This window comes from Podarcis filfolensis (assembly GCF_964270895.1).
Source record: "Podarcis filfolensis genome assembly, chromosome: Z".
Classification (NCBI taxonomy): domain Eukaryota; kingdom Metazoa; phylum Chordata; class Lepidosauria; order Squamata; family Lacertidae; genus Podarcis; species Podarcis filfolensis.
In genome coordinates, this window is record NC_139617.1 from 40,200,295 (window position 1) to 40,222,963 (window position 22,669).

At 44.2% G+C, this 22,669-nt stretch overlaps 1 protein-coding gene across 2 annotated transcripts in view; it reads right to left on the bottom strand.

The window, feature by feature from the left end:
* Window positions 1-426: 426 nt before the first annotated feature.
* GSN (gelsolin) overlaps window positions 427-22,669 on the bottom strand; it is a 58,409-nt gene continuing 36,166 nt past the window's right edge. For both annotated transcript variants that reach the window (XM_083597287.1, XM_083597286.1), the window contains exons 3-17: window positions 21,458-21,612; window positions 18,588-18,749; window positions 16,752-16,901; window positions 14,861-14,950; window positions 13,815-13,947; window positions 12,288-12,376; window positions 10,881-11,096; window positions 9,331-9,464; window positions 7,670-7,760; window positions 6,252-6,422; window positions 4,984-5,158; window positions 4,115-4,239; window positions 2,886-2,963; window positions 1,786-1,846; window positions 427-823 (exon numbers count right to left, since the gene is read on the bottom strand). In XM_083597287.1, the coding sequence (XP_083453413.1) occupies window positions 654-823; window positions 1,786-1,846; window positions 2,886-2,963; window positions 4,115-4,239; window positions 4,984-5,158; window positions 6,252-6,422; window positions 7,670-7,760; window positions 9,331-9,464; window positions 10,881-11,096; window positions 12,288-12,376; window positions 13,815-13,947; window positions 14,861-14,950; window positions 16,752-16,901; window positions 18,588-18,749; window positions 21,458-21,612 (2,000 nt within the window). In that variant the 3' untranslated portion in view covers window positions 427-653. The remainder of the gene's footprint in view (window positions 824-1,785; window positions 1,847-2,885; window positions 2,964-4,114; window positions 4,240-4,983; window positions 5,159-6,251; window positions 6,423-7,669; window positions 7,761-9,330; window positions 9,465-10,880; window positions 11,097-12,287; window positions 12,377-13,814; window positions 13,948-14,860; window positions 14,951-16,751; window positions 16,902-18,587; window positions 18,750-21,457; window positions 21,613-22,669) is intronic.

Below are 22,669 nucleotides of genomic sequence, written 5' to 3' on the forward strand. Positions count from 1 at the left end.
GCTACAGCTGCCACAATTCTTTGAGGGAAGCCATAACTATTTAAAGTGGTATCGTAGTGCTTAAAATACACAGTGTGAATGTGGCCCATGTGGTTGCTAGAAGAACCCCATGTGATATTGACCTTGGACTGCTTCCTGATGTTGTTTCTGGATAACCTTTAGACCAAGACTGTCTGTTTGGACTGTGCAGCACCTGCGACCCTGCCTGTGTTGGTGAGGACTTCGGCAAGAGGCTTATAACACTCTACCACAAGCAGTAGTGATGACCACCTACACAGATTCCCCCAGGGGGGATCTGGTTGACCACAGTGAGAACAGGACTTCTGGCTCGATCCAGCCAGACTCTACATATGTTCTTAGGATGATTCCTGGAAGACATAGTCCCCAGCGTCTCTCAATAAGTTTTATCTGAAACCAACAAACCTTCATAAGCTTTATTAAAGACCATTTTCAAAGCAGCAGAAAAGCCAGTACAGTTCATGGTGAGATTCAGGTACTGCAAAGCTACTTAGGCTATTTATTATTATTATTATTATTTTTAAAAAAGAGTGACATAATTCTGCAGCTGGTGGTAGAGGAAAGGAGTAGCTCTTTAGAGGCAGTGAAGGCACCAAACTTTTATATATGTATTTAAAAAAGAAAAGCTGTTCCTTTTACACAGCCAGCTCGGCCATGGCCCTGTCCAGAGGATCCGTGCTCCAGTAATCATCTTCCCAGCCAAGGAACCAGCCAGTGAAGGTGGGGGGTTCGAACCCTTGTCTGATGAGTGTGATGGGAGTTCTCCTGTCACGATTGGCAGGGTCGGTCTCAATATATCTCCTGGCTGTAAAGATGCAAGTGAAGAAGGAAAAGAAGAGAACACAAGAGAAAAATGAGCTTCTTGCTGAGATCCTAAGGGGGCAATCCCCTAAGAGAGATCAATAAGCTTTTATTGGCATATATGAGGACATGGGGAAGGACCCTGTGAATCCATTTCTATGTCTGAGGGTGGTGCAGAGGGTAATGACATAAGAAAGACTTTTGAGTGGTGGCTCCCTAGGAAGCATGCCTGGTGCCACTGCTGTCTGTTAGGTGCCAAGCTAAAACATTCTTATTTATCCAGGCTTCTGAGCCTGCATATAATGCTAGTGCTATTCAACACACACCACTGTAGATAATTAACATGGCTAGCTTGGATCCATTGATTTCAGTGGGTGTACTCTGAATAGAACATAAGTTGTATACAACTCCTTTTTTTTATTGTGAGGGTAGTTAGATGTGTCTGTGGCCTTTGTTGTGACCATCCTTTAAGTGTGGTGGGTGGGGCTTGTTTCATTTCTCTGTGTCTAATTCTAATGTCTCTGCTTTATTTTTCACTGTGTATGTTGCTTTGAGGCACTTGAGTGCAAAAATGTGACTAATAAATGGAATAGTAATTTTGAGGGACTACAACAAAGAGGTCTCCAGATGATGGATTGAGGCTCATTTTCAGATGGCTGTAGGGAATTTTTGGCCTTCTAGATGCTACTGAACTACAACTCCCATCAGCCCCAGCAAGCATGGCCAATGGCGATGGGGCTCCCATAATTCTTTGGGGGAAGCTCATAACTGTTTAAAGTGGTATCAAAGTGCTTTACATGAAGGGTGTGAATGTGGCCACTGTTATGGAATTCTTGAGAATTAGAGCTCATGGTAACGCATTCTGCATGCGCTTATTTCAGTGTGGCTTTACTACGTGCTGATGTGTACGGCCTGATTGGTCAGTGAGAAATGAATCCAGAAATGAGAGGTGTATACCCATCCTACCTGATGTTTGAGCCTCTGTCTTCTCCACCTCGTTCGCGTCTTTTCCAACCCAAACAAAGACCTTTTAAAAAAAGGTAATGAAAAATGTTAACATCCGTATGTGCACTGTCACAGTGTGACCAACCACATGGCCCTGGAAAGCGTGCAAGCAGGACTTGACCACAGGCGTGGCCAGAGGGGTGCGGAAAGCTGCCCCCAGATCAAGTAAATAAATAAAAATACTTAACTAATTCACCAATCGCATCACAGCCCTCCCTAAAAATAGTCCTACCCCCTCAACAAAAATCCTGGTTACGCCCATGAACCTGACTGATGACAACAGTCGTACCCCCACTTGTGATTCCCACCAGCTGGTATAAAGAAGCTTATTGCATAACTAGGGATGGTTGAATCTGTTTTGGGGTCTCATTTTTCCTGTCTTGTTCTGCTCTCTGCATTTTTAAAGTCCTCATGATAGCTCATCAGCATTTAAGTACAAGTTTATCCTAATATACACGTTTGCTTTTAATGTAATTTTGTCTAATATACATATCTTTGCAAGGTAGTTCCCCCCAATATTGTATGCTATTTTCACTAATTTTCAGGCACACTTCACCCCAGTATATACATTTTTGTACACATAACTTGGCTGGAAACCTGTGCTGCAAAATTCAAAGTGATGTCTCTTTCGAAGGATGGTTGCGTTTCAGTTTGCGTTGTTTCAGAAAGTGTGAACTAGGTTTGCCTTCAAGTGTGACCTGAATCAATTTTCTCCCTCCCATCCTTATTATTGAATTTATATCCCACCTTCTTATCCAAAGAGCTTAAGGCGACACATATACTTCTGCCCTTCTTCCTTTTATCCTCACAACAATCTTGTGAGGTAGGTTAGGCTGAGGGGCTGTGCCCGACTCAAGGTTACCCAGTGGGCTTTCTGGTTGAGTAGGGATTTGAATCTTGATCTCCCAGATCCTATTCAAACACTCTAACCACTACACCACACTGGCTCTCACGGTGCATCACTGAATGTGACTCTATTTTGAATTTCCCTTGTTCCACACTTGTCTCCTTGATATGGAGCACAAAAAGAACTGATTGCTAGTGAAGAGATAGTAACATACCTGGTCCCAGGTGTCCAAGAGCATCACATCATCTGTGGCCAAATCCTCTTGGGTCAGCTCTCCAGGTACTTCTTCAATCTAAACCAAATATTTAAGAGGGTGATATGTTAAAGGGGACAAACAACCGAAGCTTGCACAAAGAGGCTTGCACTGTCCCTGAAGCTCCATTGTACGTAACAGAACCTGAACACCATTCTCTTGAAACTGAAGCACCTTGTGTTGCTGGTGTTCCTAAATGCTTAGATTTGTCCTGCACAGTGTTCTTCCCAGGAGCCTACTTCAGAGTGACCCTAGGGAGCCAATCCTCAGAGGCTGACCCACCTCCTTTCACCCTGATTGGCCTAAGTCATCGCAAAGGAGACTGCGGATTGGCTCCTAGGAAAGGGGACATGTGCAGAGTAACTTTCCCTCATCACTGAGCAAACACAACAAGGTGCCACACACCTGTCTGCCAAGCAGGTATGAGACTGGGTTATCTTAAGCTAAGGATGGGGAGGGTGAGGCCCTATAGGCGTGGTTAGAATACAGCTCCCATCAGCCCCAGACCACATGGTCAATTGTCCAGGATGACGGAATTTGTAGTCGACTACCAGCTGGAGGGCCACAGGTTCTCCCTCGCTGGCTTAAGCACACCTTCAGAGACTCAGCAGCCCTTGACACTGTACTAGCCATTGCCACTGTCCTCCAAAACCTTCCTTTGGTTTTGATTCCTCAATGCAGTACAATATTAGACTATATGTGCAACCAGTTCATTGAGCACTCATCCTGATTTGCTTGTGCGGAGGTTAGACTACATCTAGTCTTCATTAAGTGTTTGCTGAGATTTATGTGTGGGGAAGATATGCAACAATAAGCATTTGTCCATATTTGTGTGTGTGTGTGTGTGTGTAGACATTCATCCCACACTTTTTCTGTGCATTTTCCGATTTCTTTCCTAACCAGAAACAGTCTTGGGGTTTTTTAAGAAGTGGATTTGTTGTGCTAGGGTGACAAGGGGTTCATCCGATGTTAGTCCTACTAAGAACAGACTCATTAGAATTAATGAACATGATTAACTTCGGTCCATTAGTTTCAATAAGTTTAGCTGGCTACAAACCAGTGCATTTTAATCCACTGTAATTGCACAAACCAAAATGTCTTGGTATCTGCCTGCATCTCTCCTGAAAAATGCTGACAGCCTGAAGGTGGTCTAAGTTCTCAGCAATGCCCTGAATGCATGAGGTACTCACAGTAAAGCGCCCACTCTTGTTGGTGCAGGCAAACAGTCTAGGTGGGTGAACGTCCATCTTCTTGTCCTTTAGCCGTGGGGAGGTGCGATAGGCAGCTCTTCCACCAAGTGCTTCCCAGAAACCAGCTGCAAGACAGGAAGGAACCAAACATACAGGTTTGCCATCATCGTCAGGAAGAAAGTGGCTGCCTCTGGCTTTGAGACAGTGCAGTGATAGATTTAGGACCTGAAATGAACCATGCAAACCCCAGTGCCTTTAATCAGAACTATGGCCTGTCCCCATGTCTGTTTTATTCTTCTTTCATGATGATTGGTGTTCATGGTCTATCTATTTTTATTTAACAAAATGTATATATCATTCGATTGCAGCAAAACCTCTTAAGCAGGTTGCATGTCATTTTTTAAAATATATATATAAATAAAAACAATTAAAATTATCAGTAAAAAACATTAAAAACACACCAAAGTCCATGTGGGGTGATGGTACTAGGACAGTGATACACAATCCTGCTTTCAGGACTGTTTACACCTGCAAGACTTTAGGGGTGAACATGCTGCTTTGTTTCCAGTTGATGCACACCCATAACCTCCTGCAAAAATCCTGATTCATTTTTTCCTACCACAAGTATTCCCAGGTAGTTTTTGGCTGCATTTTTGTTGCATTGTAGCACAAGAATGGCCCTCCAAAGAGCAATAATGCTGTAACATTAGGCATAGCTGTCAATTTCTCCCTTTTCTTGCGAGGAATCCTATTCGGAATAAGGGAATTTCCCTTAAAAAAAGGGAAAAGTTGACAGCTATGACATTAGGGAAAGCATCACAGAACAACTAATAAAGCATTCTGATGTGTGGATGGTCCACACTTCAAACCTGGTTCTCCGCCTTCAGCAACCTCAGTTGCACGCGCTCCCAAGACCTTCAGTAGCTCTCTGGCCCCCGACTTCTCGGCCTCGCTGGCTCCTTTGCCAACCCACAGGTAAGCAGCAGAGGGGGTTTTCAACACAAAGGCATCGTTGGAATTGAGCTCCTTAGCAGCCGCATCCACCTGTGAAGGGACAAATGTAAGCCTGCCATCAGGGCTGCCAGCACAGACACTTTTTAGCCACCCAGTGGCTTCCCCAACATTACAGAACTTACAGGTGCCAATTGGACTTTCCTTTTCAACAAGGCAGAGGCCATTTGGAAAAACAAAACACTGACTCCCTGAGGAACATTGGGCAACCGGGAATTAGGAGTGACAGGAGGTTTGGGATGTGAGAGTGGAATTACAGTGGTACCTCTGGATACGAATAGGATCCATTCCAGATCCCCGTTCGCATCCTGAAGCGAATGCAACCCGTGTCTGCGGGTTGTGATTTGCCGCTTCCACGCATGACGTCATTTTGACCGTCTGCGCATGCACGAGCGGTGAAACCCGGAAGTAACGCACTCCGTTACTTCCAGGTTGCTGCGGAGCGCAACCCAAAAGCACTCAACCTGAAGCATATTTAACCCAGGTACGACTGTATTCCAGAACGTAAGTGAAGGTAGTCACAAAATTCCATTGTAATAATTTAGCCATAGGGAATATAACGCATGAATGCTCTTCCTTATATTTCCACAAGTAAAATAGACTTAGCTTTGAGAAATTAAAGCTGAACATTTGGGCATGGTGTGTTAAGTATCCCAAAAATGGAAGTCACTGTGGTTCATTTTTCCAGCAGAAACCCAAGGCTGCATGCTCATTTTTCAAACTCCATCTTGTCAGCACTGCTATTCGCTCCAATTAAAAACCATGTATATTCTTCACAATTTTTTTTAATTGCACAGAAATCACACTGCAATGATTTTGTAGTCTTTTGTGAGCAACAGCTCTTGTGCATTCTTATTTTGCTCAGATTGCAAATAGTGTAAACCAGTTTTCCCGGGCTGAACACACACCTGTTCCAAGAACAGCAGCTTGGATTTAGGTGGCTGCCTGCTTTGGAACAGGATTCCACATCAATGGAACCCCAAATTTTATTTCAGATAGATTTGACAGCAACACTAGTTAAGAAAGCAGCTGGTGACAAAAGAACAACCGACCATGAGAAGGCCCCAAAAGTAAGGCCTTGCTATGAAGCCTGTCCATGATCAACAGGTATCAACAGGTCACTTACCTCCACAGCTCTGGTAGTGCCAGATGTGCTAGACCGGACTTGGAAGAGCCTTGTGGATGCAGGACTTGTCTGACCTCCCTCTCTGGAGGTGCCACCTTGGTACACGATCAGAGGTTTCCCACCGAACAAGCTCATGAGGTGAGGCGGTTCTTTGCCCTGGACCACTCGTTTCTGTCACAAAAGAGGCCATGGTCACTCCACAGAGGAAGAAAACACCTGAGGGCTCAAGCTCTGTCATGCATCAACCTCCCATCAGAATGCCTGCGATGTGCAGCTACCATGGAAACAGACCAGAGGATCCACGGAGCATACAAAACTATTGAGGGCAGTGAATCAGCAGGAGGAGTTAAAAGCTAGCAAATCATCTGCCATTTAACCAAACAGCCAGCTAACTGGACATTAAGGGCCCTGCAGACACTCTCCTGATTGTGCATTCATGTTTATTTGTGCTTGCGATGGTATCTGGGGAGTTAGACGTGACTTCGCTTTCAGTGCTATTTGCACCTGTGAAGCTTTCGGGGCAGACATACTGATTCATTTAATCAGTGTGTGCCCCATAACTTTATGTGGGAATCTTGTAACTTTTTATACCACAAATATTCTGGTTTATTTTTTCTCCTGCTTTTGTTGCACAACAGTGCCCCTCCAGATGATAATGTGGAAACCTTGGGGAAGCACTGAAAAATAACTGAAAAAGTGGAACAATGTAAGGACGGTCCAGTATAAATCCACCACTTATCCACTTTCTTTGTGTCAATTATATATTGCATAATACACCCACAAAAAAACCACTGTTCTAGAGGACCCCCATCTCTTTTCTGTTTCTTGTGATCTCTCTAAACACTTTTGCCATATAATTTAATTATTGTCCATTTTCCTGATCTGGGCAGACAAATTTTATTGAAATATCTGCTCAACATTCAGGTTTCATCTTATAGGGTTGCCATATTTCAAAAAGTGAAAAATCAGACACAAAACCTTTAGCTTTTAGCTACTTTTAAGAAAAATCGGCAAAAATGACACCTCCAACATGGGTTGCCATACGTCTGGATTTTCCCGGACATTTGGCCGATTTTCGCCTGGACACTGCTTCCATCTGTGATATTCCAGGTATGTCCAATAAATTCCAGATGTATGGCAACCTTTCATTTTATATTGTTAGCACTCTCATTTGCTCCAATTAAAAGTTCTGGATTTTTTCACATATGTGTACTTTGCACAGCATGAAAGCAGTCTTAAAAGTAGTCCTGTAGTCTTAAAACCTGAATGATCACAGGTGCATAGTCTCATCATCTCTCGGAGCATGCTACAGCTCTGCCAATTAACAGATCTGTTTCGTTTCTTGTCCCCTTATTTCGGCTCAATCTAACTGAACCCATCTTTAGTTAAGCCACATGGGCTGGCCCAGATGGCAATACCTGCACTGCAGTGCCTCCCAGCTCCTCATCCAGTTGGACAGTAAGGAAAGCAGAGGTTGCGACTTCATCTTGGGTGGAATCAGCGCCCTGCCTGAAAAAACAAAGGGCAAAAATATGAGTGTACACAGCATAATTGGGGAACCTTTTTCCTCTCAAGGGGTAATCCTTTGGGGATTGCATGCAGCTCTTGTAGCTCTGTGAAGGGAATAGACGTCTTCTAACAACTCTCAGTACCCTTAAAGAACAACAGTTCTCAGAACTCTTTGGGGAAAGTCATGGCTATTCAAGTGGTACTCTATAATTATGGTGTGGATGTGGATCTAGAAATCGGTCCTTTAGCACTGTGGCTCTGGCTCTATAGAACCAGCTCTGAATCGAACGGACAACCACCTAGCATTTTTGCTTTTAGTTGAGGATTAAAAAATTACCGTTTAAAAATGGCTTTTTCTGAAAGCGACTTGGTCATTTTATAATTTAAACACTATTTGTGTAATTTGATGCTTTCAACAACTTTTTGTTAAGGTTATGTATACATTTATTTGTTTTTGCTATATATGTAGGGTTTTTTTTATATTCCTCTTTTACACCGCTTTGGAAACATTTGTTGGAAACCAGTTCGGAGCTTTTTAGTTTAGAGAGTAAGGGGAGTAAGCAGTGACACAATAAACGTTATATAAAATAAAGTTTTTCTCCCTCTCTCAAAACACCAGAAACTTGTGAACATCCAATGAAGCTTAATGTTGGAAGTTTCTGGAAATATAAAAGAAAGTACTTCTCTGCACAATGAAAGTTCAGCTGTGGAACTTGTTCCCACAGTGATGGCTATCAACTTGGATGGCTTTTAAAAATGATGTGGGATAAGTCTATCAATGGCTACTAGCCATGATGGTTATTTTGTGCCTCCATGGGCAGAGGTTATGTGCTTCTGAATACTGGTTTCTGGAAGCTGAAGAAGGAGAGAGGATTTTTGTGCTCAGGTCTTGCTTGCAGGTTTCCTGCTGGGGCACCTGGTTGGCCATTTGTGAGAACAGGATGCTGGACCAGATGGGCTTTGACTTGATCCTGCAGGCTCTTCTTACATTGTTATGAGTTAGGTAAAGGTAATGGGACCCCTGACCATTAGGTCCAGTTGTGACCGACTCTGGGGTTGCAGCGCTTATCATACTTTATTGGCTGAGGGAGCCAGCATACTGCTTTTGGGTCATGTGGCCAGCATAACTAAGCCGCTTCTGGTGAACCAGAGCAGCGCACGGAAATGCCGTTTACCTTCCCGCTGGAGTGGTACCTATTTATCTACTTGCACTTCGGTGTGCTTTCGAACTGCTAGGTTGGCAGGAGCAGGGACTGAGCAACGGGAGCTCATCCCATCGCGGGGATTCGAACCGCTGACCTTCTGATCGGCAAGTCCTAGGCTCTGTGGTTTAACCCACAGCGCCATCCGCGTCCCGTATTGTTATGACTTAGAAAACCTTAAATCAGGTGTGGGGAAGCTTTAGTCCTCCAGATGTTACTGAGCTATAACTCCCATCAACCTTGGACATCGGCCATGCTTGCTGTGGCTGATGGGAGTTGTAGTTCAGCAACATCTGAGGGCAAAAGTTGTCTTAATTTTTTTAAAAAAATACTAATAAAAATACTAATAAGAAAAAAAGTTATCATACCAAGTGTAGATGATCTTGCCTTGTTTCCCACCATGTCTGTAATCATACAGGATGATATAGCTGTCCCCACCATAGAATTGTCCGTAATTTGAGGGACTCACTGGGACTTTGGCAGAACCTTCTATTCTCCAGATCTGAGGGGGGGGGGGAGAAGAGAAATGGCATCCAAATCAGATAAATGGCAAACAGCAGACCATTGGTGGAATGAGTTCCAGCTTCTTGAAATAATAAATGAAGACATACAGATTATGCAAGTGAAAGGAGTAGAGAAAGCGAGAGACAGGTGTATGGACAGGTGTATTTGCACCACACATTTGAAGTGCATTTATAGCAATTTCAACAGTCATGGTTTCCCCCATCACAAAATAACCTTGGGAACTGTAGTTTACTCCTCGCAGAGATACTAACTATGGTTTCCGGGATTCTTTATGCTTTTAATGTATGCTGTGGATATGACTTAAGTCCTCTAATGCTTTGAAAGTTGCCAACTTTGATGGATGGTTCAAATGGCAAACTCATGGCTTTAAAAGGAGATGAGGCAGATTAAGGGAGAAAAAAGGCTATTGGTGGCTACTTAAAAGAAATGGCAGTGATCTGCCTCCAGGATCAAGGCTGGTCCATTAGGGCAAATGGGACAGTGCCCCACCAGCCACAGTCTGCTCTCAGCCAGCCTCCACCTGCCCGGCTTTCAACTTACTAGTCCAGAGGGTGGCCCTGCTTCCTGCTTCCTTGTCCTTAGTTCCAGTGCTGCCCTTGTAGAACTTAGCAGGGAGGATGATGAAGGCAATACTCGAATGAGGAGGCTCTGCCTATCACTGGCTCTGGCGCCACCTAGTGTGGGGCTCCCTGCCTTCTGTCCTCCCAGTCCCAAAGGACTCAAGCTACCACTGAAGACAGCATGTCTAGGAATTGCAGTGGGTGGAGATCAGCCACAGGAGAGGCCAATGGAGACATCTTTAGGATAGGTGGCTATATTTACACATATACACAACCTGAGCACAGGATGAAGGGCCCACAGACTTAACAACCCAACAGATCTCGATTACCTGTTAGGTTTCCAGCGAAGCCCCCAGTCACAGCTTAGGTTCAGCACAGAGCAAAACATTGCTCTCTGTCTCCACTTCCAACATTAGCCAAAACTCACTCACACAACTCGTCACTTAAGACAGCCTTCCTTGGTCAGTTTCTTCTTCCTCCTAGGATGACCATGGCCTCCAGCCAGGTGAGGCGGGAAAAGGCCAACCCGTTTATCTCTATGGCATCCTCTTCAAGACTTCACAGCACTTAACTGACCAGCCAAAGCCATTAACTTAACATATGTATTCTACCCCACATACACAACATCACAGATCTGGAAGGGACCTAAGGTATCATTCACACTGACCCCCCAAATCATAACAATAATTACTCCTGTTGTACTCACTGACTGCAGTACAATACACACTCAGCTTTTGTCTTTCTTGCTCAGAGTCCTGAGCTGCCAAATGCTGGACAGATCCTTTTGCCTAATAGAGTGACGATTTTGCATAACTACCCTCTCCCCCACTTACCTGTTTGTTTCCAGTGCCATCATCTTCCATGCCATGCTGGGCTGCCATTGTTGGGGAGGTGTGTAGTGTGGCAGCATCGAAAGGAATGTTCTCAATCTTGGCCACGTGAGAATTGATGTAGCCCACACCCATGCCCTCTGTCTGGTCCCTGTCACGCCAATTCTTGAAGAATTGCTTGAAGAGAGGAGTCTCGCCACCGTCTGGAAGGACTTGGATCTGAAACAAAGAAATTATCCTGAGATGGAATGGTCTCAGCTGAAGCCAAACTGGGACAGAATTGTATTTATTTAGTGTTCTTTTTTTTATATAAAAAAGCTTTATCATCACAATTTATTCTTGACACTAGGCCTCAGTGCAGTTCTCTAGCTATTGAGCCATATTGGCTCAATTTAGACAGCATGGCAAACCGTTGTTTGAGGTTCCAGATGTACCCAAAGCAAACCATGGTTTAACCCTGCTAGCCTTCTTTTGTATTCTGTCGTCTCAATCCTTAGGTTCTTAACTTCACTCCCTTTACTTACCAGCAATCTATGTGGTGATCGAACTATGACAATGTAAACATCACCGCAAACCAGGGTTAGCGTAAAAGCTACTGAAAGTCAAATTCAAACCATAGTTTCACATTCTGGCTTACTGGACAGTCACAATCCATGATTTGTCAACTGAAGAAATTAACCAAAACTCAACAAACCTTCCCTAAGCATGGTTTGAGAGCCAACCATCCCATTTCAGCCCTCCCACATACTGCTTTGAATTGAACCTTGTGTGTTTTCTGCAACATCTCTTTTCTCCACTTACCTTCCATGCATCCTAACCTCATTCCTTAACTTGGGTGGGGAACTGGTGGCCCTCCAGATGCTGTGGAACTACAACTCCCAGCATCTCTGCCCACTGACTATGCTGACTATTGGCGGGGATGGTGTGTCCCATTTTGTCACTTGAGGTAAAATGGAAAGTGCCACGCTGCTCTGCTGTATCATGTGCCCCATCACCTCTTCTGCTGGCACTGCTGTTGTGCCCCCCCAGCGCTGCCTCTGTGCCACTTCCACTGCTGATTTCCATCACAATCTCACAAGATTTTGTCAAAATCCTGTTAGATGACTCGCACTCTTTGAGATCTCATGAGATTTTAGTAAGATCTTGTGAGATATCACTGGAAATTGGCACTGCTGCTGGTGTCACTTCTCCGCCACTGACTGGGGCGGCAGCGAATGGGGTGCCTGTAGGAGTTCCACCTCAGGGGCTTCTGCTGCCTGAGGCAGTTGCTTCACCCCACCTCAAGGGTGAGCCAGCCCTGGCTATTGGAGCTTATGGGAGCTGAAATCCAACAACACCTGTAGGACCACAGGTTCCTCATCCCTGCTGTAACAGAAGGAAGTCTATGGATAACTTTTCTTGTATCCTCACCTGTGTGTGTCGGGGATAACCCATCTTGGTGATGAATTCTGCGGCGGTTTTCAAGGCAGCCTTCCTTTCCTCAGCATTGGCATTTTTACCTTCAAGTTAGCAACAGGAGTGAGTGAAGATAGATATATTAAAAGAGAATATAAAATTTGCTACCAGATGGAGTGATTTTTAAAGGGGAAGGGTCTTAGAAGTCCTTCAAGTGGACATTTTGTGCTTCAGGCACAAATTCAAGTATGTGAGACAGAACATATTTCTGAGGCAAAAAAAATCAATCATAGGAGACAGAATGTATTTCTGATGTCAAAGAAATAAACAACTATCTGACGTTTAGAAGACATCTTAAGGCAGCCCTGTTTAGGGAAGGTTTTAACGACTGATGTTTTAATGTATTTTAAATCTTTTGTTGGAAGCCACCCTGAGTGGCTGGGGAGGCCCAGCCAGATGGACGGGGTATAAATCATAAATTATTATTATTATTATTATTATTGATAAAATTTAAATACATGAAGACATTTTGAGGCCTGCAGCAAAAAATATGTGTGTGCATGCACACACAGCATAGTGGGAAAATTTATAAGCAACAAATGAAATAACTATTTGCCATCTTTTAATTATACCTTCAAATCTTGTCTAGTGGCAAGCCCTTATGCTGTTCCACACACCCTCACCAATTTCTCCCCTAAAGTTAGATGTGACAATACATTTAAATTTGCTGCCAAAAATGGCATTTAGTATGAGTTTCTTCAAAAAGAAAAGTGGGATAATTTTTTTTATAAATTGAACAAATAAACAAACAAACAAACAGGACCCTCCACAATCCCTCAATGTAACATCAAGTTAGAGAAGTGCATAAAGTAATATTATCAGGTGGTGTGCTTCTTGGTACACCAGGAACTTTTGGCCCTCGAGATGTTTGACTCCAACCTCCATCAGCCATGCCCACTGAGACTGATGGGAGCTGGAGATCAATGACATCTGGAAGGCCACAGGTTCCCCAAATCTGTTGTATACTCATTCTTTTGTTTACAGTGTGTGTTTATGTGTATTTAACACATAACCTATCAACTCCTAACACATAGCCTATCAACTCCTTTAGAAAATTCAAACCCCCTACAACAAAACAATAAGGCACACCCTCCATAGAACTTGAGAACCCACCCCTGATTCCCCAGCCGCATGTATTTCACTAGCGCACACAGAGACCATACATTTAAAGCACAATGATGGCACTTTAAATATTCATGGTCTCCCCTCAAAGCAGCTGCTGTTTGTTAAGGGTGTTGAGAGTTGTTAGACAACACCTATTCTCCTCAGAGAGCTACAATTCCTGGGAAGAGGAGTTGGTTCTTAAACAAACTCTGGGAATTGTAGCTCTCTGAGGAGAATAGGGGTCACCTAACAGCTCTTAACAAACTACCGCTCCCAACACTCTTTGGGAAGCCACAACAGTTTAAAGGATTTTTAAGTGTGTGGTGTGAACATGGCCTGTGTCAGCCATATGGCTTTTGTATATCTCTCTCCTTTTACCTTTCCAGACAAAGATTTTGCCATCAGTGCCATGGTCAAGAATGAAGCAATCATCCGAGCTCAGGGCTGATTGAGAGAATGGATTCTCATCAGCCACCAGAGAGACCGCCATATTCCCTGCGCCATTGGATACCTGTAACAGTACAGCAGAACAGATTGTTATTCTTGGGGTGTGTCCAGCATTAGTCCTACTCAGAGCAGACCAACCATAATTAATGGGCATGACTAACTTAGGTCCGTTAATTGAAATGGGTCTACTCTGATTGAAATTCAGTTTGATTATTCCATTAATGACATGTTGCAGAAGACATCCACCCACTAAAAAAACCCAAAAGCAGTCTGAAGGGGCCCTCCAACCAGCTACCACATTTCATCTCCACTGTTCTCTCTCACAAATACTGCCACTTCTCTCCTTTTCACGGCTCAAATCTCCTCCTCCACAAATGTGTTGGCTTAACCCCAGTCAGCCAACCCTGATTAAAACAAAGCTTAAGTACATTTAGCTCTCAGCACCCTGAACAAACTACATTTCCCAGGATTCATTGTGGGGAGCAATGACTGTTAAAAGTGATAGTGCTTTAAACGTACGGTGTAAATGTGGCCTTCTAGTCTCCTGGAAGAATGCACGTCCAGCTGTCTGGAACCCTAAGCAACTAAATGGCACAGTATAAACTCTCTCACACACCCCAACACTTCTGTTAGGGGATGGGGATATTCTGCAACATTTTGCTGCAGGTTCCACATATCTTAATATTTTTGGTTATACAGTACTCCATTGGACAGGTTTCTATTGCAAATGCAAAACGAAAAAATAAAATAAAATGTAAGTTCAGCTTATTGGGTGGGTTGGCATTCATGGCATTGACACTGTTCCCGCCATGCACTCTAGCCAAAGCCAATCATTGACAGGCAAAGCTAAAACAGCTCTTTGTTCTCCCTGGGAGATAAAAAAAACACCCCCAAATACTGCTTTGAGCGCTGTCTCTCTCCACTGTTTCATAGGGCTCCCTCCCACTGGCTCACTGGGCATCTGGATCTTGTTATACCTTGTACAGCTTAGCCAGCCTTCGGTTGGTTGCGTCAGCTGCACCGTCATCAGTAGTGCCTGCTGGCAGGGTGGGCTTGGGTCCCAGGACCTGAAAATCAAACACGCAAAAATTTATTAATAATAATATATAAAAGTTTCTAGAGGAGTGCATGCTGACTAAACAGGCTCTCTGCTCGCCAGATGCTTTAACTGAAGAAATAAACAGGATCCCACATGGAAAAATAATCATTTACTCTCTTTTTTTTAACCCTGATTTATGCCTGTTGCACAAGAGGATAGTTATGGAAAATGGAGAGGGCAGGAAGGCGAAGCCAAATTCAAAACCTTATGGAAATCGACCAGTGCAAAGGCTAATTTTAGGGCATGGCTTTGACAGGGGAGGCTGGTCCATTAAGGCAAATGGGGCATTGCCCTACCAACTGAAGTCTGCCCTCAGCCAGCACCCTGCCTACCGGCCTTCATGTTAGCAAACAGTCCAGGGAGTGGTATTGGCTGGAAGTTCCCTCCTTAAGTCGCAATGTTGCCCTAGTACAGGCATGCCCAACCAGTAGATGGCGATCTACCGGTAGATCCCTGGCTGATCCTGGTAGGTCGTGGGAGCCTTATCGATTTTGGGATTAAATAAAGTTTACCAAAAGTTAACAAGTAAAAGCTGAAGAGCTCTGGGCAACCCTACCCCCCAAAAAGCTCAACAAACAACTCTGGGCTCAACAACTCTGGGCAATCCACCCACCCCACGCAAACTCCTCCTTCCTCCAATGATAATGGGTAGATCACTGCTTTTTTATTCTGGGAGTAGATCGCAGTCTCTTGGGAGTTGGACGTGCCTGCTCTAGTGGAACTCAGCAGGAAGGAGGATGGGGGCGTAGGTACATTTACTCCAACACCCTGTTCTCACAGTGGCCAACCAGATGCCCATGGGATGCCCACAAGCAGGACTGTTTACCTCCCTCCTCTCTCATGACCTGGAAACTACAACTAATCCAGAATGCGGCAGCTAGACTGGTGACTGGGAGCGGCCGCCAAGACCACATAACACCGGTCTTGAAAGACCTACACTGGCTCCAAGGACGTTTCTGAGCACAATTCAAAGTGTTGGTGCTGACCTTTAAAGCCCTAAGCAGCCTCGGTCCAGTATATCTGAAAGAGCGTCTCCACCCCCATCATTCTGCCCGGACGCTGAGGTCCATCTCCGAGGGCCTTCTGGCGGTTCCCTCACTACGAGAAGCAAAGCTACAGGGAACCAGGCAGAGGGCCCTGTGGAATGCCCTCCCATCAGATGTCAAAGAGAAAAACAACTATCTGACTTTTAGAAGACATCTGAAGGCAGCCCTGTTTAGGGAAGCTTTTAATGTTTAATAGATTATTGTATTTTAATATTCTGTTGGAAGCCACCCAGAGTGGCTGGGGAAACCCAGTCAGATGGGTGGGGTATAAATAATAAATTATTATTATTATTCAGAATTCAAACCTGTTTCCTTCAGTATCCCGGTGCAGTTTTACTGAATGTGCAAGGGGTTGGTGGGAGGCAGCAGCTCTAACACACTCAGCATCAACTCTGAACCTTTCATGTTTCAATTAACAAAAACATGATGAAATGGTACCTGTGTACACGTAGCAACACTGCCCCATTTTCTCTCACCCAGGAGATTGAGAAATTAACAGAATGCCCCATCCCTCTGCTGATGCAAGCAAATAGGCAGAAACGGCAACTGCATTTAAGTTCCCTGCAAAATCTAGTCATGGATTCTCTGCAAAACATGTAACTTGACCCCACATAGTTACTCAGAAGTAAGTTTCCCTGTGTTAGGCTTACTCCCAAGTAACTGCATATAGGATTGCAGCTGAGTAGCACGTATGGATTTGTGAGAAAGTAAATAGACCAGGACCTGAAGCATCTCTTCCCGCTCAGCACCGTCATCTATGACATAGACCCTTGCACGTCCACTTCTCTCGTTATCCCGGATCCCCTTGGCGACTTGGGTGGCCTTCAGCTTTTCAAACCTGTTACTTTGTGAGCCACACCACTGATGAATATTCTGCAGGGCACAGAAAGAAGGAGGTTAAAGAGGCAAATACTATTACTATATAGCAGGAAGCGGGAGTCAGATTTCTTATGATGCAAAGAAGTGACCTTGTACTCACATATCATTAGACTGTAGTTAATGTGAAGCATGGTTTAACAAACCGCAGTTAAAGCTGAGGCACCTGGCAGCTGATCACTTAAACCATGCCACATAAAGGTTGAAAACACCAATGAGAACATGAAACAATACTAAGCTATGATTAATGTTAACCACAGAGCCTAGGGCTTGCCGATCAAAAGACTGGCAGTTCGAATCTCTGCGACGGGGTGAGTTCCCGTTGCTCGGTCCCAGCTCCTGCCCACCTAGCAGTTCAAAAGCACGTCAAGTGCAAGTAGATAAATAGGTACCGCTCCAGCGGGAAGGTAAATGGTGTTTCCGTGTGCTGTTCTGGTTCGCCAGAAGTGGCTTAGTCATGCTGGCCACATGACCCGGAAGCTGTCTGCGTACAAACGCCGGCTCCCTCAGCCTATAGAGCGAGATGAGCATGCAACCCCAGAGTCATCCGCAACTGGACCTAACCACATGACCCAGAAGCTGTCTGCGGACAAACACCGGCTCCCTCGGCCTATAGAGCGAGATGAGCATGCAACCCCAGAGTTGTCCGCAACTGGACCTAACGGTCAGGGGTACCTTTACCTTTTTAAGGTTTATGATTGAGCAATCATAGCTAACAAACCACAGTTCACACATAAGTCTATATAAACCCTAGTTTTTATAAACCATAGTTTAGTGTTATGTGCGAACCAGGTAACAGCCTAAATAAGGTAATGATTGGATAATTGACAACACCTATATGCTACTTCTCCACAGTTCAAAGTAGCTTCCACAAAATCAGCAATATAACAAAATAATTTATTCGAGGGGGCCAGACCAGTTGTGTCCACGTTAAGCCTGTGCCTGCCCTCAAACTGGGAATGTGTCACAGACAAAGCTAGCTTCAGGCTGGAGCTGAGCACTTTGTACAATCAGCTGGGAAAATGTGCTTGCTTGGCAGGACATATTCGCATCAGGCCTGGACTGACGGCATGTTATTATCTCCTCCAAGTCTTTTCATGCCCCATAACAAAGGGGACCAGCACAGAACCAGGGAAACTCAAAGAGGTGTCATGTTCTGGTTCAGAGATGCATAGGGATGGTGGAAAAACTAGATCCAGTTTACATTTAAAGGTGAATCTACTTAACTTTTACTTTCTGAAAAAATGTGTGAACCGGAATGCAATTATCCTTCAAAATTCACTCTTCTCTGAATTTTGCAGTGCAGTTTTCCAGACATGTAATGTACACAAAAATGCATATTCTGAGGTAAAGTGTGTATAAAAATGCACATATTGGTGAAAGTAAGAAACAATAATGCATTGTGTATGGGGAAACTTCTTTGAAAAAATATGTATATTAGAATTTTTCAATAAAATGCTAATTAAAATGTTCAAGAGACTTTTAAATAAATAAATAAATAAATACAAACTAATGTGATTTGTGGAAAACTGAAATTAAGACTAGCAAAAATGTAAGAAACTGAGAGAAACTGAAATTGACAGATTTAGCTATTCCTACCTAAGGAAAAATGATAAGTTTTGTTTGTTTGTTTAACGAAACAGAACGAATTCCGGTTACCCTCAGGGCTTGCAAGAAACGCACCTGTCCCAGATCCAAGATGAAGCAATCACCGGTGTTGAAGCTGTCCCAGGTGACGGGCACCTCTGCAGCACGTACAGTTCGCCTTCCTTTGACCTGAAGGAGTCTCTGGACAGTCACTTCATTGGGAACCACATGGCGGAAGCCAGAAGCCACACCACCAGCCTAGAAGAACAAAGAAACAATTTGACTGGCCATCCACCAAGCTGAACACATTGCTTGGGTCCACCTGGGTCCCAGACAGATTATTATCACAATGAGAAAGCTGTCCCTAGCAGCTGAGTAAGAGTTACGACAGACAACCTATTCACTGAGAATTTAACCTGAAATGAAGAGGTCTGATTATATCTCGTCTTTATTAAGTGTTTGTTCTAAGTTCTTTGCAGGAGTTATATGTCAAAGAGCATTCATTATATGTCAAAGAGCATTCATCCTTATTTGCTTGCATGGTGGTTATACGTCTTCCCATTTAGACATTCATTCCACACCTTTTAGTGCATTTCTGTGTCACTTTGACTGCCTGTAGACTGTCCCTATTTTGAAGGAGAAATTCAATTAAAGTAGATCAAAGTGTTCTGTCACCCTAGCACAGTGTTTTTCAAGCATGGGTCTCCAGCTGTTGTTGAACTACCAATTCCCTGCTAGCTAGGAATGATGGGAACTGTAGTCCAACAACAAACAGCTGGAGACCCAAGTATGGGAAACACCGACCAGCACAAAAAAATCCAACAAGGAATTTCAATTTTTATAGCATGGGAAATGATGAGGAAATGCTAACATGCACAGGGGAAAGTGTTGGATGAATGCATGCTTCATGGGAAAGTTAAGAACCCACAAGCAAATCAGGGTGGGTGTTCTTTGCCATGTAGAATTCGGATATAAACCAGGTATAATTTAATAAGCTTTGTGCAAGCAAATCAAAAAGAATGCTGAAGAAACAGGTCCTCTGGAGGAGCCCATTCCTAATTGCAAAACCCAAACAAAACATTTCTTTTTCATTGTGGGCTTATTGCTCCAGGGCACTAAAAGGTAAAGGGACCCCTGACCATTAGGTCCAGTCATGACCGACTCTGGGGTTGCGGCGCTCATCTTGCTTTACTGGCCGAGGGAGCCAGCGTACAGCTTCTGGATCATGTGGCCAGCATGACTAAGCCACTTCTGGTGAACCAGAGCAGCGCATGGAAACACCGTTTATCTTCCCGCTGGAGCAGTACCTGTTTATCTACTTGCACTTTGACGTGCTTTCGAACTGCTAGGTTGGCAGGAGCAGGGGCCGAGCAACAGGAGCTCACTCCGTCGCAGGGATTCGAATCACCGACTTTCTGATCACCAAGTCCTAGGCTCTGTGGTTTGACCCACAGCAGCACCCGCGTCCCTTGCTCCAGGGCACTAGTGCACTTTAATTCCCTAAACCTAAATTTCCTTGATATGCACTTGATTCCCTCCTACAAAATACTGTCCGTCTGGAGGAACCTCAAATGTACCTCTTTATCTATTTATCATTTCCTTCTATAATTGCTGCATTTATTCTGGGAGAAATGGTCACTGTGGCTTTAAAAGTCTGCACTGCATGCCCTTTCTGTTCTTCGTAAGCTTACACAACAGCTGTATAAACACACTTCATCCTTGTCGTTGTCTGGTGGATTTTTGGGGTCAGGCTTGAGTATTTTAACTATTCCCTGTTTACAGGGAAATGTAAATTAAGAGGATGAGCTGTGACCTTTCTGTGAGATTGTCTTAGCAAGAGTTTTGCAAGGTGAGAGAAGAAGGATAGCAATTTGTCAAATGCAGATAGCTGAGAAGGGTGGTGTGTCAGTTCACACACACCCTAGGACAGGGGTCAGGCAGCTTTTTCACCAGGGGGCCGGTCCACTGTCCCTCAGACCTTGTGGGGGGCCGGACTATATTTTTTGGGGGGAAATGAACGAATTCCTATGCCCCACAAATAACCCAGAAATGCATTTTAAATAAAAGCACACATTCTACTCATGTAAAAACACCAGGCAGGCCCCTCAAATAACCCGGAGATGCATTTTAAATAAAAGGACATATCCTACTCATGTAAAAATATGCTGATTCCTAGACCATCCGTGGGCTGGATTTATAAGGCGATTGGGCCGGATCCAGCCCCCGAGCCTTGGTTTGTCTACCTATGCCCTAGGTTGCTGTTCGTGCAATTCAACTACAGTGGTACCTCGGGTTACATACACTTCAGGTTACATACGCTTCAGGTTACAGACTCCGCTAACCCAGAAATAGTGCTTCAGGTTAAGAACTTTGCTTCAAGATGAGAACAGAAATTGTGCTCCAGCGGCGTGGTGGCAGAGGGAGGCCCCATTAGCTAAAGTGGTGCTTCAGGTTAAGAACAGTTTCAGGTTAAGAACAGACCTCCAGAACGAATTAAGTTCTTAACCCGAGGTACCACTGTACAATTTTGCCATCTAAAAGAGCCTGATCAAGTGGAGATGGCACAACTTGAGATTTTTTGTTACGTTTGCTTGCTCTCCCCACACCCCATGAAACTGACATACAAAAACCAATATTCAAAACAAGGATAAAACCCCTAAAATATGCAAGTATTTATAGAAAACAGATCCAACTGTTGAGCAAACAGAAATCCTTACTAGTAGAATAGCGCCCATAGCTCTCCTGTACTTTGGGAGACTTAACGCAGGCAGGTCTGAAGCTCCAACAATTCCATAATTTTGGGGAATATGAAGGAGTAATGGAAGCTCTATGATTCCAAGGACGGGCTCATCAAAAAATCACCTGGTTTGAATTTATATTCCTGGATGGCAGGCAGTCCAGAAATGCTTTTGCTAATGAGGTACAGATGTACTACCAAGCAAGGAACTGAACTTGCATACACCTACCTTGTATTTGATGCCTGATTTGAAGTACCCTGTGAAAGTGGACGATTCATGCCCTTGTACCTCCCGGTGCTGAATTGCCTTCCCACCAAGGTAATCGTCCAGCTGCACTGTGAAAATGGCAGCGGATCCACTCTCGTCCTGGCTGCATTGGTCCCCTAGGAATCAGAAAAGGAGAGAGAAGCATGCCTATTGAGAAATAAACTCCACCGAGTTCAATAGGGATTACTCTAGGTAAGCCTTAACCTTGAATATATCAATCATGAAATGGCATCTTCACTGCTTTGGTTTATTGTCAGTAAACTGAACACTGAACTATGCAGCACTTTTGAAAAGGAAGAATATAAGAAGAGCCCACTGGATACAGCAGTACCTCAGGTTACAAACACCTTGAGTTACAAACACCTTGGGTTATAGATTCTGCTAACCCGGAAGTAGTACCTCGGGTTAAGAACTTTTCCTCAGGATGAGAACAGAAATCGCGCGGCAGTGGCGCTGTGGCAGTGGGAGGCCCCATTATCTAAAGTGGTACCTCAGGTTAAGAGCGGTTTCAGGTTAAGAACAGACCTCTGGAACAAATTAAGTTCATAACCAGAGGTACCACTGTATATGGCCCATGGCCCAACTATTCAGTGGCCACCCAGACGCCTGTGGCGGCCCCTCAAGGAGGACCTGTGCACAAGAGCAACCTCCCCTCATGTAGTTTCAACTAACTTGTGTCCAGCAACTGGTCTTCAGAAGCACTGGAGGCAAAGGATAGCCATTATGGCTATCACTCACTGACAGCCATATTATTAAAATGAGGTGAATAATAAATAATAATAATAATAATAATTTATTCATCTATATTAGAAACATAGGAAGTTGCCTTATTCCGAGTCAAACAGTTGCCTCAACCCGCTCACTGATCAATACTGGCTCTCCAGTATCTCGGCAGAGGACGTTCTCAGCCCTACCTAGAGATGCCACAGATTGAAACTGGGGGCTTCTGCACGCAAAGCGGATTCTCTACCACTGAACTACATCCCTTCCCCCAAAGCACTTTCAATTTCATGGCAGCAAATTTACAATTATACATAAAAACAATAAAACAAGTTTTTAAAAATGCAGAAATCAACCAGAGATAGGTTTAAAATCATGGAATGGTAGCAATGGTAGAAGGGACGCAGGTGGCGCTGTTGGTTAAACCACAAAGCCTAGGACTTGTCGATCAGA